The sequence below is a fragment of the Copadichromis virginalis genome, linkage group LG19 (genome assembly GCF_057382275.1).
Source record: "Copadichromis virginalis isolate Kocher_CV1m ecotype Utaka linkage group LG19, C_Virginalis_male_GT1.1, whole genome shotgun sequence".
In the NCBI taxonomy this organism is placed as follows: Eukaryota; Metazoa; Chordata; class Actinopteri; order Cichliformes; family Cichlidae; genus Copadichromis; species Copadichromis virginalis.
This window is the reverse complement of record NC_140636.1, coordinates 26,543,344-26,566,046: the sequence shown is the minus strand read 5'-3', so window position 1 is coordinate 26,566,046 and position 22,703 is coordinate 26,543,344. Positions and strand designations below refer to the sequence as shown.

Genomic DNA, 22,703 nt, shown 5'->3' with positions numbered 1-22,703 from the left:
ACAGGACAGGGAATCACGACTGAGGTTGTTATTGGGGAAGGGGTAAACCTACAAGGTTGTTTTTTAGAGGAAAAGCAGCCAACGTCCAAAGGAAAAAGTTTAAAAGTCTTTTGCCTGGAAAACTATTGCTTAAGACCGGTTTAAAAAAAATCAACAAGGTGTGGTTCCTTGAAGACGAAGTGTAAAGAGGAGTAACTCAAGACTTTTGCACAATACTGTATGTATGTGTATGCATCTGAATTTGATTATACTTAAAAAAAACCTCTGAAAATGACTAAAATACACATGAATAAAGGAACAAATACATACTAATTGAATAATTTATTCATAAGGCTCATTATACTGTATATTCCTCATAACTGTATTTCTTTCGGTGTATCATCAAAGACGCTTTTATAGCTTTTAGACTGAACTGCAAAACTCAGTATCACAGAAGAATCATGTTTCATGTCAAGTCTTATTGGTTGCACTCATTTTACAGCCTTTACAATGTGACCAATCACAACAGGGACAAAGAAAAAAGGTTTACTTTTACTTTCATTCCTGTTTGAACCTCCACAACACATTAAACCACTGCGGCGTGCCACAGACTGTATTTTTCCTGCATCAGTTTGTCTTCTGAAGGTGAGTTTGTTTTGATAACATCTAACTTCATCCACAGTGTGCATCTTTCTGCTGCAAGTATGACTTTTATCACTTCAGCGGGTTTCTTGAAGGTGGTTTTACTTTCAGTTTCTCTTTGGGCCTGTGCTTCGTACGTCGCTTACTACATCCAAGATCAAATGAAACATCCAAGACCAAACCATCGCGCTAACCGTGAGCGCGCTAATCCGGTTCCCCGAACACACCTGCTGTTGACGATTAGTACAGCTGGATGAAGTAATGTGCGATCACTGGGTGCCGTAAAAGGGGCTACTTCGGTAGCACATATACTAAAATTGGAACGATACAGAGAAGATTAGCATGGCCCCTGCGCAAGGATGACACGCAAATTCGTAAAAGGGGCTACGCATCGATAGTAGAAACATTGATCGGCAACCCGCTGATTGGTTGGCGAAAATGGCGAAGGAGCGCGCTCGGTATTTTTCGGCAGCAGAGCAAGAACTCTTGAGTGAGGGATTTCAGGAGTTTCAGAGTTTAATTAAAACGCAAGGGAACACTGCAAAGGCTGCAAAAGCAAGGAGAGAGGGCTGGCAGAAAGTTGCTGACAAATCAAACTCGTAAGTAATCCAATAATAACAATAATAATGGAGTGGATTTATATAGCGCTTTTCAAGGCACCCAAAGCGCTTTACAATGCCACTATTCATTCACTCTCACATTCACACACTGGTGGAGGCAGCTACGGTTGTAGCCACAGCTGCCCTGGGGCAGACTGACAGAAGCCAGGCTGCCATATTGCGCCATCGGCCCCTCTGGCCAACACCAGTAGGTGGTAGGGTAGATTTATCACATCACACCATATTATCCAATATTATATTACATTATATTATATTATAATATGTTATATTATATCCCCTTTCACATTAGAGCCACAACAGGACCCACTAGAACATGGGAACAAGTAAAAGTGAAATATAAGAATATTCTACAGAATGGTAATATTTATCACTTATATTGCTTGTCGTCTCTTGGAAAGAGACCCTGGAATAATCTGTTTGTTTATAACAGCAACCAAGAAAAGGGCAGAGCAAAAAAAAAAGACAGGTGGTGGTCCTGCACCCCCTCGTCAACAAGCTGGTTAAGTGAATAATACCCTCACGGGAAAATCGATATCGCTCTATGAGCACACTGTCGCGCTGAGCTAAAGGATCCTGTCTGTCCCGCAATATACGCTGAATTCTGAGGACTCTCCTTATCAATCTTGCACCTTCCGCAATGGGTTGCTCGCGTAAACGGACAGGATATGACTGCGACAGGCTTCCCAAATCCACCTTCGCTTTTATAGCCGTGGTCTCTCATCTTGATTACACGAAGTAATTTACAATTACTACTCTGAAATATGAATTACATCTGTAATAATCACATACATGTAATAGAATGTTAATAGTACATTTCCCTTTTTTAGGGAATGACCTGTATGTATCTGTGTGAAATCAATAAAAGGATCAAGTGCTGCATTATCTTTAGTTACATTGATGTTATTTATTTATGGTGAAACAGTGGTGGAATATCGCTGTTGCTTTCGTATGAATGACGCGGACATACCTGCGTGGCCACGATCTAATCCTGTTTACATAAAGTAAACCTGCTCCCCAGCAGGTTTACGCTTACGGCTCTGTTGCTATGACAGCAAGTCCCGGATGGGCTTCGGGGAACCGAACGATCCAGGATCACGCGAAATCGTCAACAATCTAATCCAGCTAACTCACTTAGCGCGGTACGAAGCACAGGCCCCAGATGTGGGCCAGGTCTGGCAATGATGACACTATTTATGTTCCTATTTTCCTATTTTAGTTAGAAGACACAAATGCCATGTTGCAATATTATACTGCTATGGTAACCAACGTTTCAAATGCAAGTTTGACAGGTTTGTCAGTGTACACTTTATCCAGAACCTAGTGACAGACAGTTTACTCGTCTTAATTAAGCTACACATTAGGCTGACATCTGGGGCCAGGGGCCCGTTCTTCGTACCTCGCTAAGTAGGTTAGCCGGATTAGATTGTTGACGATTTCGCGTGATCCTGGATCAGTCGGTTCCCCGAAGCTCATCCGGGACTTGCTGTCATAGCAACAGAGCCGTAAGCGTAAACCTGCTCGGGAGCAGGTTTACTTTATGTAAACAGGATTAGATCGCGGCCACGCAGGTATGTCCGCTTCATTTATACGAAAGCAACAGCGATATTTTTCCACTGTTTCACCATAAATAAATATTATCAATGTAACTAAAGGTAATGCAGCACTTGATCCTTTTATTGATGTCACACAGATACATACAGGTCATTTCCTAAAAAAGGGAAATGAACTATTAACATTCTATTACATGTATGTGATTATTACAGATGTAATTCATATTTCAGAGTAGTAATTGTAAATTACTTCGTGTAATCAAGATGAGAGACCACGGCTATAAAAGTGAAGGTGGATTTGGGAAGCCTGTCGCAGCCATGTCCTGTCCGTATACGCGACCAACCCATTGCGGAAGGTGCAAGATTGATAAGGAGAGTCCTCAGAATTCAGCGTATATTGCGGGACAGACAGGATCCTTTACCTCAGCGCGACAGTGTGCTCATAGAGAGATATCGATATTCCCGTGAGGGTATTATTTACTTAACCAACTTGTTGACGAGGGGGTGCAGGACCACCACCTGTCTTTTTTTCCTCTGCCCTTTTCTTGGTTGCTGTTATGAACAAACTAACAGAGTATTACAGGCCAGTATTACCTTGCCAAGAGACGCAAAGCAATCTAAGAGATAAATATTACCATTCTGTAGAATACTCCTGTATTCCACTTTTACTTGTTCCCATTTTCTTGTGGGTCCTGTTGTGGCTCTAATGTGAAAGGGGATATAATATAACATATTATAATATAATATAATGCCATATGATATTGGACAATATAGTGTCATATGATAGATCTACCCTACCGCCTACTGGTGTTGGCCAGAGGGGCCGATGGCGCGATATGGCAGCCTGGCTACAACCGTAGCTGCCTCCACCAGTGTGTGAATGTGGGAGTGAATGAATAGTGGTATCGTAAAGCGCTTTGGGTGCCTTGGAAAGCGCTATATAAATCCAATCCATTATTATTATTATTATTAAATTACCTACGAGTTTGATTTGTCAGCAACTTTCTGCCAGCCCTCTCTCCTTGCTTTTGCAGCCTTTGCAGTGTTCCCTTGCGTTTTAATTAAACTCTGAAACTCCTGAAATCCCTCACTCATGAGTTCTTGCTCTGCTGCCGGAAAATACCGAGCACGCCCCTTCGACATTTTCGCCGACCAATCAGCGGGTTGCCGATCAATGTTTCTACTATCGATACGTAGCCCCTTTTACGACACCCAGTGATGTCACATTCCTGCGTCCAGCTGTAGTAATCGTCAACAGCAGGTGTGTTCGGGGAACCGGATTAGCGAGCTCACGGTTAGCGCGATGATTTGATCTTGGATGTGTCATTTGATCTTGGATGTAGTAAGCGACGTACGAAGAACGGGCCCCAGAGCTGAAACTGCTCTGGGCCAGCACAGGACCACCAGTGTGTCTGCAACTGGCTTTGTGTGGACCACATCTGGCAAACCAGATCTGGGCCACCAAAGGCCCGTCATTCTTTGTAGCATGTGGGCCATGTATAAGCATACTGTGTGGGCCAGATCTGGGCCATACCAATTTTGCTATGTGGACTGGTGGTGATTGTATTTTACATGTTTTAATGAAAGACAGCAAACGTGCCCTTCAAAAAGAAAGTGTTTCACAAGCAAAAGAGTTTTCAGTAAGGTGGGAGTGGGATGATTCACTTGCAGGTTTACATGACATTTTATTAAAAAAAAACAAAAAACCCTTAATAACATATTATATAAATGGTCACAGGATGCATGTGCAGTTGTGGTTTTCTGAGATAACTTGTTAAACTTGATCTGATCTGTCTACATCATCAGGTGATTTCCCATCATGGCAGCAATGAAATCCGCCTTGTCTAAGGATCAGGAGAAGCAGCTCCTCTCTCTTTTCGGTCGTGTCAAACTCCATCTGCTCCACAAAGCCAGCATCCATGGGTTCACTGCTAATGTCTTCCACAGACACTGTGACAATCAAGGGCCCACCGTTATTGTAGCCTACAATGCTGCTGGGTTCATCTATGGAGCCTACACCTCCAAAGATTACACTCAAGGTGGAGAGGGTGTCAATGATGAGAAGACATTTCTCTACAGTATCAGTGCTGAGAGAAACAAACCACTGAGGGTAGCAGCTATCATCGGGCAGTGTGCTTTCACTGATGGAGGCACCGGTCCAAATTACGGGGCTCTGGTTTTCTTGCATGATGACAAACCTGAAGTGCAGTCAAATCCAGGCACAGGCTTCAACTTTCAGGCTGCAGATATGCATGGAAATGACTTGACACTGACAGAGTTTGAGGTGTATCGAGTTGAAGGTGTGTAAAAGTAATCCCTGAGTTTTATAGAATTAAAAAGATGTCTCCCATGGTTATACTTTCAAAACAGACATTTCATGACCATTAAGAAACGTGCTCATCTACTTGCAGAAATGGCCTAGTGCACTCATGAGCTTATGCTTAAACCAAGGCTTGTAATTTTACTGTGCACTTTTTAGAGAATTAATATTGATATGATTAAAAAGTGATCCTGTTCTTATTAATCGATTTTTCACTTATAGACCTAGAAGAGCTCTTGCCCAAGCCCTGGAGGAACATCAAATGGACAGCTGAGTATGTAGAAACCTGCAGCACAGTTATTGGTGGTGTTTGTGTAAAATATATAAATTTATGTTTGGATTTTGTAATTCTAAGAAAAACTAAATTGTTCATCATATGTTCATCATCAGTATAAGGTTATGTCATATCTTTTTTAGCTTGTCATCATGTAAACTTTTTGTGCTTGCACTCTGGGTGGTGTGGGTACATTTTCTTTCTTCTAGACAAAAACAGCAATTGATGAAGGCCATCCGGAACTATAAGCCTGACATCAAAACAGTACACCAAGCCCGTGTGTTGTTGGTAGGCCCGATTGGAGCAGGCAAGTCCAGCTTCTTTAACTCCATCAACTCAGCATTTCGAGGCAACATGACTTCCCAGGCCATCGCTGGCACAGCGGGGGAGAGTGTGACCACTCAGGTACTGGCACAGGACTTTTTGTATAACTGAATCTGCATGCTCTACCTGTAATGTACAGTGTTTTCCCATTAAATGACATTTTCTATCTTTTCTGTAGTTTCGCACTTACACCATCAAGGCAGGGAAAGGTGGTTGCGTCGTCCCACTGATCCTCTGTGACACAATGGGGCTGGAGGAAAAGGGTGGTTTGGACATTGAGGACTTGGTCAACATCTATAAAGGTCACATCAAGGATCGCTACCGGGTGCATTTCATGTTAACTGATTAAATAGTAAATGATTAAATACAAAAAACGTAGGCAGCTGATTGATAAGTAACAACTATGTTTTTTTGTACTTCAGTTTAGCACATCTGGCCCTATCCTAACAGATGCTCCTGGCTATCAGAAGCATGTGACTCTGAGTGACAGGATTCACTGTGTGGTTTATGTGGTCGACACCTGCAAGGTCTCTATTCTCAGCCAGAAAATGCTGGAAAAACTTTGTGCCATCCGGAGAAAGACTAATCAGCTGGGTCAGCAGAAAATCTTTTTATTTTTTTTTTATTTTTTTTTATTTTTAGAAAACATTGAAAACAGCACGTGCAGCAGGCAGTTTTATGTATATGTAAATATGTAAGGCTATATTAGGGAAATACAACAAAGGGTAAACCTTTTCTTGGTGTCAGTAAACTGTTTCAGTCATGATTTGTATTTCCGGTCCCTCAAAGGAATTCCTCAGCTGTTGCTGATGACTAAAGTAGACGAGGCCTGTCCACTGGTGGCGGAAGACTTGAAGAATGTTTATCGCAGTTTTTACATCCAGAAGAAGGTGATGTTTTTAGATGCATTTACAGTAGCAGGTCAAAATTTGACATGACAATAATGCTCATTTAATCTGTGTACCTGTGTTATCTGTGTAATCAGGCACGGGAGCTGAGTGAGGCTCTGGGCATCCCGTTATCCTGTATACTGCCGGTGAAGAACTACAGTGAGGAGCTGGACCTGGACCAGGACACTGACACTCTACTGTTTGGTGCTGTGCAGCACATGCTGAACTTTGCAGACAGCTTTTTTGAGAACCAGGCTGAAATTCAGGAAGGGAATGATCAGTGATCAGATGGAGCTTTACAGATCCAGTGATATTTCCCGCCCTGATTATCAAGAACACAAAGAACATCAGATTATTTGAAATCCAAAACATATAAGCATCCCAAACCATTTCAATTCAGACCTTTTCAAAATGATCAATTAATTAGGTTCTCCAAGAGGGTTGCAACAAATGATCTTAAAGTAAAACCCTTGTATTGTGGGCAAACTGAAACTATATTTGTTTCATGAGTGAAACAGTAAAAACATTTATAAATATTCACTGTTCATTTCATGTCTGCAAAGATGTGCCAGCACGTTGCATGCTGCTTTCTCTCAACTAAAAGCCACTGGATCAAAGTGCTATATTTTTGCGCTCTGAAGCTAAAATCATTGAGCTTAATTAAAGTCATTAACAGATGTCACGTGATCCAATCATGGGTCCTGATCAGCTTTGAGGTAGATCCTTAAGTCAAGCTTGAGTTTCAGATCCTTAGAAGCAGAGTCTGTTGTGTGCACTTCTTTTATTTTAATTAACTTGGATATTCTGAAAATATTAATTTGCAAATATATTCTTCCTTGTCCTGCTCTTATTGTGTAAAAAAATAAAAATAAAGGAAAGTCAGAAAGTCAATATGCTTTATCATATGCTTTATTTCAGTTTGTTACATATTGCAAATTTGACTCTAGGTCCATTTTTACTGATGATATAGTTCCACGAATTGCTTGCTTGCTTTATATGCAAGACTGCAGTCTTTCAGTAGTAGGAGGGTTACATAGACGTTCCCCCTTCATTCAGCCACTAGATGTCAGTCATAATTACATAATCACATCAGTCCTGTAAAGACGTTGTTATGAAAAGGTGATCTCTTATTACACAATTTTATCTCATAGTCCAACACGGGAGCTAGTTGGACCATTTCACTTGAACAGATGCATGTATTTGTTTATGCACAATATCAGTTATGTCAGAATGACAAGTGTACTTTTGTCCCGTAAAGTCATCACTCACTGTAACCATACAAACCCACGAGGCCACATGACAAGAAAATATGTTGGTTTTCCTTTGAGCCAATTGCAAAACTCGCCTAGTTTCGGTGCCGCCCACCTTCCAGCTTCACTATAAAACTGTGACGCAACGTTGCCAACAACAAACGCAGAAGAGACTGGCATAACTTTGGTACACCGGCAGTTGTCACGCATTTACGCAGTGGGATCGGTTTTTAATTTGCAATCATGATTCCCGAAGAAAGCTTTGCTTCCATCGAGAACAAGTAAGATTTCTTGCTTCAGCTCTATTTTTATGTTGGTTCAGCATGTGCATGTGCGTGATCATGTGCTGGAAGGGTATGTTGATCGTCCTTTGACCCCTCCGTTGTGTGGATTGCTTAGGCTGATGTAATTAAAGTGCTTTTTGGAAAGCTTTGATTTGAGACTGGAACGCAGAGACTTTCTGTTATTTAACATCTGGGTGCATAAAATGTTACAATCTTTTCTGTGCTGTCAAAGTTTGACACCCGCATAAAAGCCAAAATCCAGAGATTATGCATGAATTATTATGAGTCATAAGACCTCAGTATTAATATCTTTGTACTGGCATACACAATACTACGCATGCACGTTGCACAACATGCAGCGAAATTCCTTGAAACTGTAAAATGCGCATTTATGGCTTGTTTTATATCACCACAATCATCCCCATGCATGAAACTGATAATGAAACTGATCTGAGCGTGTATTTCAGTGTTCTAACGACTTTTAATTCAATTAATATGGAAGAGGGGGGATTTTTGAAGCAGTGCTGCATATATTTAATACCACTAATGTTTTGTCATATTGCAGAATACAAAAGGCTAACTGTCCTGTCCTTATCCCTTAGGATGCAGTCTGTAGGTCTGGCTCTGGAGGAGTTGCTGGTAACTGCTCAGAAACAAGGCTGTCTCACTGTTGGCATTTATGAATCAGCCAAGCTTCTTAATGTGTGAGTTGAAAGTATTAATTTTGGTTTGTGCTTCTCTTCTCATTGCCCAAACTGATCACCCCCAGACATGTGAATTCAGTTTTTTCCTCATTTTTCTTCTTTTCTCTTCCCCCTCAGAGATCCAGACAGCGTGGTGCTATGCGTGCTGGCAGCCGACGATGAAAACGATGTGGCGCTGCAGATCCACTTCACGTTGCTACAGTCCTTCTGCTGCGACAGCGGCATCACCATCTTGCGAGTCTCTGGGTTTCAGCGACTCCAGCGGCTGCTGGGAGCTGTGGATGCCAACAGGAACCAGGAAGAGCACAGAGACCTTCACTGCATGCTGGTTACGGTGTGTTGACTCAGCATAGTGGCTACCTCTTATGTAACTGAAAGGCAGATGGTGATCTTTTTCATGCACAATTTTCAGCTAAGATATTGCACCTTTTCTTTCTCATCGCCTTGTGATTTTTACTCTTACTTTGCAGGTTCAATTCAAATTGAACGCTGGACATGATTCTTTTTTTCTCCCACACAGAATCCTCAGGCAGAGCACTGCAGACTGCAGGAAGTGGGGACCTACTGCCAGGAGAGTCGGCGCCTTGACCAGTGGGTGCCTGAACTAGTCCTGCAGGAACGCTGAAGGGTCTGCATACAGGAACTTTTGTGGCCAGATACTGATACACTGAAGGATCTTTATGCTCAAGCAGGGATGACCTGGAGTGTAGCCGCTCCAGTCCACTATCCTTAATGACCAGCAAAACCATGGACTCCCACTCAAAGACTAGTGAAACAGCTGGACTGGACACTGGTTTCTAGAATCTGTACTTGTGCAAAAGATACAGAGAGAAAAGTCACAATGTTTTTACAATGCCATCAAAACACAATCTGTTTTGTGTTGCTCTCTGGGTGCTCACAATGTCTATGGGGTGTGACATAGTAAACATTAAGGAGGAGTAGTAGTTTTGAAAGGAACACATCCACACCCATCTTATACCTGGAAGTCTTGTTTGTTTGACTGGACAGGAATGTTGCAGTGCTGAAACTGTACCAGACATTCCTGGGAGAGTCCCAGAAAAGGAGAGGAGAGGTGTGTGTTTGTATGTGTGGTATGTCTATGTGTGGTATGCATTTACAATACTTGTATTTTTCTGTAGAAAAGACTGGGTGTGCATTCTTAAAATGAGCAGCTGAAAGCTGCTGGGGAATTGTCACCATGGAAACTGAAATGGAAATAATGTTAAAGACACACAGGACCTATTGACACCAGAAGAAACAAAAGAAAAAACAATGTAAAGAGACTCCGAGGATGAAAAAATTTAGGCAGGATCCGAAATTCCCAATGATGCAGAACGCCTGTGCTGTCTGATCCGGACAGATCAGCTTTAAATGTATTGTAAAAATATCAACTTCTTTGTGCCTTCAAGAGTGCTGCCTTTCTGATAAATAACTAATGTAAAGTGGCTACACTGTTAATTTATTGATTGTATTGTTTTTTTGTAGTTATTTGTAATCTATTTTGTGCTCTGTTATCTAAGTAAATAAATTATTTTATTCATAAATTCTTCTTGTTCCTGGGGCTTCTGCTCAGATTTCAAAACAAAAGCCATGTGTGCGTCATGGAACCTGCTGAGTCACGCAACTACAGTTTACATTCGGGCTGAAGTCATGGAAAATGCATGCACACTTAGGGCAAAGTCTTTGTCATTGCCAGCCCCTTCTATTGTCGTGAGCATAAGTCAGTGAGAATGAAACTGGGGTGGGGACAGAAACTCACTAAAACAAGCATAACAAGCTCATGCAGACCTACTGTCCCTACAAGTCAGGAAGTAATGAAGCATTACAGGAAAGACGCATTACCTGCGTGTCAAGTGTTTTTATTTATTCCCTAGCCAGATTCCATACATGCATAACAAGAATCTTTTAAAAATGTACGTTTTGCATTATATATTGCAGCTAAAGCCCTGCAACAATGTTGCATGCAAATAACATAATGTGTGTTTGTGCGTGTGTGTGGGTGAAGCCTCTGATCCCTCTATTATCTCTGCTTAATCTCAGGATCTTCCCTCTGCTTTGCAATCTATTCCACCCTCTGCTCTCACATGGCTGTTCACAGCCCTGTCTGCTGCTAGAGGAGAGAGGAACATATTGAGGCACATGGACCTCACACTTGTTTACAATCACACAGGGTAGTGACTGGTGAGGGGAGTGTCTTCTCAAAGGCCGTGGCTCATCCAGCCTAAATCCGATTGGCTGTGACTTGCAGAAGGGTCATGGGAAGTATGGTTTGAAACTTGGAGACAAGCTTGTAACGGTTGAAAGCACACTCCAAAGGGCACAGTGAAGGCCTGAGACGGCTACAACAATGGAATGTGAAATGACCAAACTGGGAGACTTTTACCTAGCTCTGCTCTTCGTTTACTCTGTTTGATGCATTCTCTTACATGCATCATGCGCTGCACATCGTATACCAAGTAGGCCAGAGAGCATGTTTCTGCAAGTGCATTGTAAATTGCAGTTGCATTTTTAAACCAATAAACTGCAGATAATAATCAAAAACACTAATATTCTGCAGCTATACCAGCAGCTCTGCGAGGCTCATACTGGTATTGTATCTGATGTTTGTGATCTGCCCAGTAAACTTGAAATACACTGATGTTAACATCAAAACAAAATAAAAAAAACAATACAGGAAAAGTTTGTTATTATATCATCTTTTTATTAATGTTATCTACTTCTCAATATCATCTTTTTTAAACAGCAATATCCACAAAATATTAACAGTGTGCAAGAAAACATGAGTTATGGCACATCAGAGAACAGTTACAAAAAATAGATATATTTTCTTCATAGTCAATCAAGGCAAAAAGATACATATACTGTATGCATACACAGGAGATCAGAGCACAAAAGATGATTCTCAGGAAGGGATCGGAGCCAAATCAGAGAAGCTTGATATGAAAGTCCAACAGGGAGGAGCCTCGGCTCTCCTCACCAAGCTTGAAATGAATTTCGAGAGGCTTGCATTTTTGCGCACAACACCAGTAAATTTCCACTTTGAGCCGTGTGTTCCACTTTTAAGACTGTTTAAGACTGCCCCCCACCTCCAAGTCCAGCATTTACATGATATACACCACTATAAGGCAAACTAACAACCAATCAATCAGACAAACCAGCAATCCAAGCTGTGTGTCTCTGATTGAAGCCCAACCATGGATGGAATGATAGTAATAAAAAAAAAAAAATAGCATATGCTTGGCAATACCAGGACATCTGTGCGTGTGGTTGTGTGTGTGTATGTGCATTTGTCTGATGATAAGTTATGCATGTATGTTTCCTTGTGTTAAACCTCTGCAGCAAGAATTCTCTTTCACTTTAGCTTGCAAAGAAATGAAACGAAAGTGTTTATCACATTCCTGTAAACTGACAGGGAATCAGTTCTTTCATCTTAGAATAGTTCAGGTCCTTGATAAGCAAACCCAGGCCAAATAAGTACGTATAGTTAAGCCAATACTGTTGCTCTCCCTGTTTCTTGTCTTTAAGGTAAGCTAACCAGCTGCAGGAGAAAGCAAATATACACATTTCCTCAAATGTCAACATGTTCCTTTACGTATCCAAGGCTTACGTTAGTGGTAATGAAATTATTTGTTTTGCCACATTTCACCTGATCAGTTTTAGCCTGTGACACAATCCCCCTTTTCACTCTTCAAAATATGCAGACTGATTAAGTGAGAAAAGGAGGAAGTGCAAGCCATATATGTTGTTCTGACTTGTGGTATCACATGACCTTTCCTCTGGTCAGACTAACCCTGACCTAGAACTGCAGGACTGCAGTACTATAACATTACAGTCTAACACTGCAGCACTGGAGGCACTGCTCGTTCTTACGCACTGTGTCACTCGCACAAACACACACAGACCATGCACACGAGCACACACTTGCACGCTCCTCTATTTTCTCCTCTCCACCTACTGCTCTGCCAAATCATCCCTTTTCAGCTACCAAACACAAGCACCCACACACACGCACGCACACTTGCACACCCTCTCTATGGCCTTTCTCCAGCTCCTGCTCTCTATACTTCTATCTTTGTCTGTATCATAAGCCATTGGCTACAGTGCAAAAACACAGATGCTAAGCAGCGATTTAAACTGGTAATTAATCACAAAGCTGAATTTTTAAAGGAATCATTTGACATTTTGGGAAATATGCTTATTCTCTTTTTTTCCCTTTCACACAGTTTGAGATTGCTAAAGGTAACAATTACAATTATTCTAATGCCGATTTGTCTAAACCCCACACATTCCCAGGTACGCATGAGCACGTGTGGATGCAAACAACTCTTTCCACCCACCTCCAAAGTCTGTATAGCAGCTGGGTCACACTGACCTAAGTGACATGAAAGCAGAAAACTAGTAGGACGAACCCTTGTGACTCTCTGTCAGCAGATATAAGCCATTTCCAAATGATCCCACCCTCGGCTAAATGCTAAAGTGTAAATATGATGGAAGGAAGATCCCCTCTCTCACCAATTCTCCTTACAGCTATTAACCTTTTACCTCTGATAAACATCATTCAAGCTTGAAAAGCACCCAAAGCACAGGATGTAGGTGTGTGTTGCATGTTGGTCTAGATGCCTGTTGCCCCCAAAAAAACAAAAACTAAAAAAAACAAGGACAGCTTTGGTGTTAAAGGTCAGATCAGGAGGTTGGTTTTGCACCACCGTAATGAGGTCCGATGTTGATTCATCTTGTTACGGGGCATGACTCTAAACCAAACACAGCTTTTGTTTCCGGTACATTACTTCATCCTCATCGGTTTTATATGTGGCCGAAACCAACCTCAGCTATCGCAGGCCTCTAAAACCTGATTGACGTAAAAAAGGAAAAAGCAAAGGACAGACGTGATCCTGATTGACAGAATAAGTAGTACTAAAAAAATCCAACATCCACAGAGGGGAAATCTGTGTTCTGAGTTTGTATCTTACAAACACTGTACAGGGTAATACTCAACTGACCAGGTTCCATGGACTCCATAGAAAGAAGAGAACTTAAAAAAAAGAAAAAGAAAAAAAAGAAAGCCAAAACAGCTACTCTTCAACTTATCACTTCTGCACATGTCTGAAAGAAAGTTTATACACTTAGTTTTTTTTTTCTCTTAATTAACTTGATTTTTTTCTTCTTCATGTTTCAGTTTTTACAATCAAGTTTGGTTTGTCAGACAGGAGGAGCGCTGTGGAGGAGACGAGGATGGAGGGACACAGAAAGGAGACTGCCAGCTCCTACTGATCCAGCCTGTGACCAAGCTGGGATAACATCAGAGTGAGCTCTTATGCTGGGGAAACTGGGACCTTTAGACTGGTGAAGGCAGGTAATCTGATTAATAGCCATAATTGCAAAGCATTAAAACAAGATGTAAACCCCTTGAACAGAGAGGTGACTCCTTATTTTCAGACTACCCACTCCTCTCATTTTCGTTCTATTCACCCTACAAGAACTAGTAATCGAAATATATATGGGCTGAGAGGGTGGGAAGAGGGCACCTTCATTTTTACTTTCTATGTCTGGGTCATCTCCTCCAGCCTCGCAGTCCTTTACAGAATGATTCTCTGATGTGATCATTCTGTGGCCTCGCCCTCTCTTGGGGTAAAGCACAGGGAGGCTTGATGTACAGTAGATCTGGTTAGGTATTACCCCTGGCTTACAACCAGATATCCTGTTATTTCATTAATGCAAGCAGGAAAACAAACCTGATCCGCCAGGGGCAACACCTACGTGAAAAGAAAACGATCTAAAAAAATGTAAAATATTGTCCTATCTGTTAAGTAATGCTTCAACAAAATATCTAAAACGTACATTGAGTTCACAAACAAGTATTTCTTAAGAAAAAATGCAGTAAACGTCTGCGGTTAATAGCTTGAGTTCTGTGTAGAGCCGTTCACTGCTTGCTCTCATAGGTGCAGATCTGGGATCAGCTTAGACATCAGCCCGTGGCGGCTATCATGAGCCGCAGTGGAATCAGTGACAGCAGATCAGCATCTAGAAAGGAATTTTTGTACAGGTTGGCACAGCTGGAGGCTTGGCCAAAGGCTGCAGGCAGCCATTGTGAGGCCACAGGCAGAGAAGGTCTGTTGATACAGGTTTGGGTGGGAACATGCTATGGCCTGATAAAGGCAAAGGCTTTAGCCAGTTGCTCCAAAATGACCCAAGAATGAAGCTTTCATACTTTTTAAAAAAAAAATCTCCCACAGAAAAAGAAGCATTTATTGAACTTTTAATGGGACACGAGGTCCAGTTTGGCACAATTGGCCTAGCGCCTACCACTCATTCTGTTTTTTTGCACATGCATCCTCCCACCGCCTGCCTATGGCACAGCTACCCATCTTTGAACCAACACCTCATTTCACGATAACAAAAAAAAAAGAAAATGCTGATTTCCTATCGATCATTAATGTCCAAATCCCTTTTCAATTTTAGCTGAAACTTGTAGTTAATTCACCAGCATATGTGAATAATACCAAAGCACCTTGGATCATACTCAGTGATATACTGATCTCAGCCACTGTGAGCGCAGCATACCCTTCCCCTAGCTGTTGCTCCGGTGTATGGCGCTTTTCCAGAGTGGCGATTCTGGGAGCGTGTGTGTTTCTGTGTGTGTGTGGATGCTCGACAGCCCTGTAAGATCAGACATGGCTGCTCCAAGGTGTGTCTTGGTAAATGCGGGGATCTAGTTAAATGGCAAAAGTATACGTTTATGTGTTAGTGTGTATATGTATGTGCAAGAGTGTGTGAGAATGTGTGTTTGTGTGTGTGTGCATGAGAGGGGTAGGAGAAGCAGGAAGCAGCTATAGGATGATGCAAGGTTTCTTGTCCTTGAAAGGGTTTTCAGAGGTGGGAACACCAACCAGCAGAGGGTCGCTACGAGCGTGCTGCTCACAGTAACTCATCAGGTCTGCTGCTGCTTTAGACACCTGACCGGACAGAGGGGGGAGGGAGAGAAAAGGAGGAAGGGCATGGGGGAAGGCAAAAAAGGGGATAGATAAGAAGGTGCGAAATTTAAAATGAGGGCATTGGAGGTAGAAGAAAAAATAAAGTTGTAAGGGTAAATGAAGGAAGAAGCAGCAAAGGGGGAACAAGAATGAGTAGAGAGGGAGAGCAGTTAAATGTGTATGAATAATTACGCACTCACATTTGCTAACACAGCAGAAAACGGTTGTTTTACCTTAATGCGCTCAATCCCTGCCTCAATCCTCAGCTGTTCCACCAGTTTCCTGGCCTGGGCGATATTATTAGTGGTAGACATACTGATCCATGAGAATACACCAACACAGGAGAAAACTGAAGGAGTGAAAAAACAGAATGAGTTGTGTTTGGTTTACTTCACTAGATTTGTCAGAGACCAAGAAACATTAATTTCATGTATACTTAATAGAGATGTGAATTTAAGTACTAGATAATTCCCTGATTATTCCCTGAAACTGTCCTTTATAGCACTGCTAAATGAATCGCACAAAAGCAAACAAAAAAGAAAGCCTGCAGAGGATCAAATATAAACAAAGCACAACAAAGAGTGTAATATTTTTTGGTTTTTTGCCATTAGATCAGAAATGAAATGATGGCTTAAATTCCCTTTTTAGTGTTATGGGTCATAAATTTAAATCAGTTAAGAGGATTGTGTGGAACGTCAGCTGGAGCGCTATAGCACCACCATGAGGTGACTACATAGTAGTGCAGCAGAAATTTAGAGTGAAACATAGCAGCATTTTAATTCATAATATGACGATTGAAAGCAACAGTGTAACGACAATGTAACCAAAAATGAATTTGATGTTTAACAAAAAAGCAATTAAATAAAAGCCCTTATATTAAAGATGCTAATACGCATCAGCATCTGATATTAGTCTTCTGAATGTAATTCACACACTGCACAAACAACATGTTGAAATAGGAATACACCATTAGGTTGTTGTAATAAACCTCAGTGAGATCTTTGGGATTGAGAATGTTGTGATCCAGACATTCAAATAAATTCATTCCACATTCCACTGCCTCAGGGACTCCTGAGTCCACTGGGTAATTCACAAGAAAATTCGAGTTTAAGATACTTTGCAGATTAAGCAGCCTAGGAATGTGGAACGTGATACAGTGACCACAGCAAACAGAGTATTACCTGGCTGATGGTGTGCAGACAGGACTCCCTCTGAACACTAATATGAATGGATGGAGGCGGTCTGAGCAGTGCAGGAACGGCAGTCACAGTTACAGAGCTGGATGGCGGCTGAGCTTACATTGGCTTGTCTCTGTGTAAAAGAAGAATGGGCAAACAAGTGAGCTGCCTGCTGATAAAGCTACGTTATAAACAGGCAGTTCAGTAGTCATACACATTTCAAAATGTTTGCTTCTGTTTGCTTTTACAAATAGGTTTCAATTTTTCCACATCTCCACATACAGAGAGGTTTTACTGTTTTAGCAATGAGTTAGCAAAGCAATAAAAACTAAAGGTGAGATAACGACTGCAAATATGAAAACTGCAATAAAAAATATTACCATGACACAGCTGCTACTTCAAACACAAGAAAATGTCATACTCATCATATCCATTAACTATCATATCCATCATCGCAACCTCCTTTTCTTTCACAAAGCACCTGTGAGAGCACTTTTCTGAATGGGTGGTGGGACATTCTGTCATATGGAGGGTGGGGTGGTCCCAAACTCATTTTAAATCACTACAAACCTTCAGATTAACACAGCAGGAAACTTGCTTCTGTAGATGTGAACAACACATACCTCAAATACATCACAACGAGCATGTTACCACCGGGTCTCTCAGTCTGTGTCTCTGTCTGTCTCCCTCTCTAAGGAGGAGAGTCCTGCTTTAATTACTCCTGCTGTGGAGTCTTTCAGAGATTCATGTCTGTAATTAGAGCTGTGTGTGTGTGTGTTTGTGTGTAAGAGAGGGAGAGAGAGTGAGAGAGAGAGAGAGAGAGAGAGAGAGTGAATGAAGCTAGAGATTACCACTGTAACACCTGAACAAATTCTCATTCTGCCTTTGCCTGCACGTTGGCATTAACAGACTTATGCGGCTTTTTGCCGATTTTCCTCTATCCAAATTCTAATTTTTAATCCTAATCTTGAATCTTGAACCCAAATCCTAATTCAGGAACAACATATCTTCATTTCTTTCCTTTAGACACTCACAGGACTTGAGAGTTGCACTGATTTCAATTAGGAGTACACATATTCATAGAAACTGAAGATAGCAAAAAAAGGCATCATGTTTGGCAAATTGTGGCACATGAATCTTCCTAAATGAACTGCTTGTAAGAGACAGAAATACTGACCCTAGCCTTACTTGGCACTAGATTTCTTTTTTCCCCTTTAACCACAAGTGCCCAATACTGACCCCAGAACTAAAATATAATGTACACACATGGGCCTCTGTCCAACAATGGGGGGTGAGTCCCTTGGTTATGGCTGTGTAAACAGATAACCCTCAGATGTGTCTATAACAAGTGCAAATAAACAGAGACAAACACCTGTTCCCTCACAACACATTCTACGCTTCTCATTATCTGTCAGGATTTAATGAATGCTCCTAAATCACAGCGTGCAGCATCACTGGAAGCCAAGCGCAGAGTATATGCATATGAATATAATAAAAACTCAACTCTATAAGACTTATTGCAGGGATTGTTCACATGCTGATGCATGCCTTTGACACAAACATGCTAACATTAAAGGACAAGGCAGCACTTGCATCCTCTTTAGTTATAAGCTGCTGTTCCTTTGAAACATAAATGTGTGCTTTTTTCTGTTCTATCAAGTGGGTGAACCACGGTGGTTTCAACTGGCAGAGCCGCTGCATACAAAATAAAGTACCAGATATACTTAAATGACTCATTTATCACTTCATAGACACTACTAACCTAGTTCTTTAATTTCCTCAGCCTGTTGATTTTTCAAACTTTTTGCTATGGCGCATACCGTGCCGAGAGAAGAGAAGCCTTTAAAAACAGCAGACGAAATTCTCCCCCAACACAGCCACATCTCTCCCTTCTTGCCCCAAACTGAACGCCTTTCTACTTAGCAGAAGCAAAACATATACGCTAAGCTGATCATTTGATTCGGCCTGGTCAACATAAACACCACCAGAGATGGACAGGCCTCAACCAGCGAGCACACAGAGGCTCTCAAGACGCGCAAAACTGCATCAATCCTTATTGATCCAAGCAGCTCCTGAGCGTTGATCGGGCCTACAGTACGAAGCCATGTCCTCTGCTATAGGGCCTGCTCGCTGCTCTACCGTGTGAAAGCACAATGCGGGCATTTTGATGGATAGAACAGCATGTCCTCTCTCCCGTGGCTATCCACGTACCACACACACTTAAACGCATAGACTCAACAGAGCCAACATACAGACGAATACGCACGGGAGCGCAAACACAGTGCACATATCAAAGCCAGATATATTTATCCCAGTGAATAACAGACTACACCGCTCCGGGTCTGCAAATAGGCCCTGATTGTTAGCCGTGGGAGCAGGGTGGTGACATGTTTTGAGGGAGGCAAGCTCCGGCAAATATAAACCCATCCAGCGACAACGAGCACAAGACCGGAGCGCATGCCGTTATATTCCGCTATTATGCAAATTGATACGGCCTACTTCGGCATATAAGATCATGTTACTGTGGCTCGTGCGTCCTCAGAGTCCAGCCGAGCTGAAGGAAATCTTCCACTGACCCTGTCCCCGGTCCTCCCCACCCTCTCTGCCGGCAAAGGGCTGGGGAAATCCGGATTCGTGACACTGACGAGCCCCCTTTTCGCTGCAGCCGCCCTCAGTTGCGAGAATGCGGGGCTGCAGCAGCACACAGAGGCGCTACAAACATTATGCACGGGGAGAAAAATAGCCAAATATCTCCAAACTCACCTCCGAATGTGCTGTATTGGTGATTTAAAGGGCCAGATCCGCTGGTTTCTCACACTCTCTGCGCGTTCACTCCCCGTTTTCACCGAGCCAAACGCCTCCCCCTCCGTTACCAGTGCCTGTCCACTCCTCTACCCCCCTCCTGCTCTCTTCCTCCCTCTCTCCTTCTCCCTCCCTCGATCCGATGGGGTGACAGCAGATTTAGCAAGGGGCTCCCAAGGAAGCATTTTTAATGATCTATAGCTATATATACCCTGGGAAAGTATCCTCCAAACAACAGAATTTTAAATGGCAGACTAGATTTGCCAGATATACGTTCACAAATAAATAAATAATGCAAGTCATGTATAAAATGACGGCTGCTCCTAGTGACTCCTGTATTGTAAAGTGTAGAATGGGCACTTGCACGAACTGAAGCCCCATTGAAATGTTGTTAAAATGCATTTCTTTACGTCCTCTCAGTGTTATAATAATAATAATAATAATAATAATAATAATAATATTTACAATGATGACCAAATCTCAGTTTCTAGGAACTTTGGGCCAATCTAATCTGACCTTTTATTTGCTGTAAATTTTCTGCCGTTTGCAGATTGCAGATAAATAAAGAAATGCCATAAAATCCGAATTACTATTTTCACTTCATAAATAAAATGAATAATAATTTAATACTTTTTATACTTTAGTTTTGTTTGCAGAAATGGTAATGACCGTGTTTCTCTTTGTGGTAGAAAATACTTTAAGTCATGTCAAATGCGTTAAATAAAGACTGCAGTGCACGACCCACACCACTTCTATAATAAATACACGTTCGGACAACAGATAGTGTCCTCTTAAAGACCACTGGCTTGTTCATTTCCCACCAGTATTCCCCAAGGACACGAGATAACAGATAGTGGCATGCACATCTGGATTTTTGTACCTACATTACAGTAAAAACGACTGCGTGACTCCGGTGCGTTGTGTTACCACGTGATGGCGCCATTGACCCATCTGCTGTTCTGACTTTCTCAAGAGAGGTGTGGGCCTCTCCTTCTATTCCTGGCAGGCCCCACAAACACGCAAACTCAGTTTCCACCAAGCTGTAGTCCACTCCTCCACACAGAGCTAAAAAGCGCTGCATCTGCTCCGTGATTGTTGGCTGAACATGAGCCGGTTTCACTGCGTTAAGAGGGAAAAGGTCTGATGTGTGCAGGATCTCGTTTTTACACAAAAATTCTCTGTTTTAGTCCATTTAAACCCTGGTGGTGCTGATGGAGATGGAAATTCTGATCTATATTCTGGTTTTGATGCGCATATACGTCTCAGTGGTTATATAGCAACCATTTCCTTCCTGCTTATTATAAACACAGGAGAGCTATTTATATCTCACACAGAATACCGCATTGGCCTCGTTTCCAGAGACCAGTGAAATTATGCTGATGCCTATACATTTCCCTTTCATTTCCTCACCTTTCTCATCTCCCCCTTTTCTCCCTTTGCTGGCTCTCTCTTCCCTCTTCATTTTTCTCTCTTCCATTTCAGACCCCGTGCTTCCCTCCCTCCCTCTCCATCCTGTGTGTGAGGAAGCAGCATAGGTTACACTGGATTCAAGCAATACTTTTCATTTTCTAAGAAATCCGCGGTGGAAGCCCATGAGTCACCACTTAAAGATGTTCACAGGCCGACAGGTGGCATCCACCCACCCACACCTTTTTTTGTCGTATGCCACGTGTACTCCTGCAGCCTAATCTTAGACCCAAACGGAAACACAGACTTTCCCAGGGTGTCTCATGTGTTTCATTTTTATGTGTGTATTCGGACACGATAATTGTCTAATTAAGACCCAGCAGAGGGGTTGCCACACTGGCCTTCATGGGGAATGACATGTTTTTTAATCCACCCCAGGAGCAGGATGGGAGACCCGCCTGTCGCCGCATCTCCGCCACCAGGGTCACACCACACTGATGCGACAACCACCGTCAACGTCACACTGTCTCCATAGCAACCGTGCCGGGCACAGCATCTCCGAGCAGATGTTGGAGGGTTAAGAGAGAATGAAAGAAAGAGTAGGGGGGAAGCCAGTATCTCTGTGTGATGAATTAATAAACTGTAAAGAGTCTGCATGTCATGCCAGCACGACATGGGTGAAAGAAGTCAACGATCCCGAGTTGGGAAAATAATTTAAATTATTATAGTAACATTTTAAAATTAAAAAATGAGAAAAAAGAACTATCAAAGAGAATCACTGAGAGTCGCTGAAAAGAAATAAACCCCTTCCAAAGTCATGCCAGCAGCAGAGCTTTTACATGAATGTTAGTCAACAAGCAGAGAAGATTGCTGTAACCTGTGATTTAATTAGCATCTACAATGTAACACAAACAGCAATATATTGTAGTAGGTTTTAACAGTAATGTACTGTAAATGGCAAAGGATTGTGGGAAAATATTGGCCCACTACTGTAAATGTAACTGAATAGTAAGTGTTTTAGTACTCTTAAATGAAAAATGAGGCATATGGAAGCCGTTTTTCTATTTGTATGTTAGATAAGATGGAAATATTGCACACAATGTTCTCCCTTTTAAATATCGTACATTTTACAGGGTAAACCCCCCTAAACTATATCCACATATGCTTCCTCAAGGAATATGCTGTATCGTATAATGCTTACACAGAGGGTTTCTACAGCATGCTTTTAATTCTTTCAGTTATTTCCTCTCTTATTTTGAAGGCTGCTTTATTTTTTCTCTGCCAAGTTTTTACTTCCTGTCTTTGCTCTTTCCCCTCCCTTTTGTATGTCCACCTGTTCCTTGTTACCCTGTTGCCCCTTATGTGTATTTATCCTGCGTGATTTCCCTAAGGCTTTGGACTGAAGTGGCTGACCATAATATCACTGATTTTCTAAGATCCACATCACTGCATGGATACAAACGGCAAGCAAAAGGTGAGAATGTTTAAAAAAATGACACGAAACACTC

At 41.9% G+C, this 22,703-nt stretch overlaps 3 protein-coding genes and 1 non-coding gene across 9 annotated transcripts; 3 read left to right on the top strand and 1 right to left on the bottom strand.

The window, feature by feature from the left end:
- Window positions 1-531: 531 nt before the first annotated feature.
- On the top strand, window positions 532-7,477 carry LOC146686272 (interferon-induced protein 44-like). Of its 3 annotated transcripts, none has more exons than XM_085442492.1 (8): window positions 532-624; window positions 4,598-5,091; window positions 5,334-5,385; window positions 5,595-5,790; window positions 5,888-6,034; window positions 6,132-6,303; window positions 6,499-6,599; window positions 6,695-7,477. In XM_085442492.1, the coding sequence occupies exons 2-8, from the start codon at window positions 4,611-4,613 to the stop codon at window positions 6,881-6,883; spliced, it is 1,338 nt and encodes a 445-aa protein (XP_085298618.1). In that variant the 5' UTR covers window positions 532-624; window positions 4,598-4,610; the 3' UTR covers window positions 6,884-7,477. The 3 variants fall into 3 exon arrangements, with proteins under 3 accessions (XP_085298618.1, XP_085298620.1, XP_085298619.1); XM_085442494.1 differs by lacking the exon at window positions 532-624 and adding an exon at window positions 1,008-1,220; XM_085442493.1 differs by lacking the exon at window positions 532-624 and adding an exon at window positions 2,658-2,809.
- On the top strand, window positions 910-1,015 carry LOC146686273 (U6 spliceosomal RNA). The gene has a single exon (XR_014916993.1). It is a non-coding gene; the product is annotated as a U6 spliceosomal RNA (small nuclear RNA).
- A 519-nt stretch (window positions 7,478-7,996) lies between the features above and the next one.
- On the top strand, window positions 7,997-10,381 carry LOC146686271 (growth arrest and DNA damage-inducible protein GADD45 beta-like). The gene is made up of 4 exons (XM_085442495.1): window positions 7,997-8,130; window positions 8,736-8,837; window positions 8,955-9,171; window positions 9,358-10,381. Exons 1-4 carry the CDS (start codon window positions 8,093-8,095, stop codon window positions 9,460-9,462), a joined length of 462 nt encoding a protein of 153 aa, XP_085298621.1. The 5' UTR covers window positions 7,997-8,092; the 3' UTR covers window positions 9,463-10,381.
- A 1,136-nt stretch (window positions 10,382-11,517) lies between these two features.
- gng7 (guanine nucleotide binding protein (G protein), gamma 7) lies at window positions 11,518-19,878 on the bottom strand. Of its 4 annotated transcripts, none has more exons than XM_085442496.1 (4): window positions 19,750-19,878; window positions 16,990-17,119; window positions 16,042-16,157; window positions 11,518-15,790 (listed from the first exon to the last, which is right to left on the bottom strand). In XM_085442496.1, exons 3-4 carry the CDS (start codon window positions 16,120-16,122, stop codon window positions 15,665-15,667), a joined length of 207 nt encoding a protein of 68 aa, XP_085298622.1. In that variant the 5' UTR covers window positions 16,123-16,157; window positions 16,990-17,119; window positions 19,750-19,878; the 3' UTR covers window positions 11,518-15,664. The 4 variants fall into 4 exon arrangements, with proteins under 4 accessions (XP_085298622.1, XP_085298625.1, XP_085298623.1 ...); XM_085442499.1 differs by lacking the exon at window positions 19,750-19,878 and adding an exon at window positions 19,563-19,735; XM_085442497.1 differs by lacking the exon at window positions 19,750-19,878 and adding an exon at window positions 19,509-19,574.
- Between the last annotated feature and the right edge of the window lie 2,825 nt (window positions 19,879-22,703).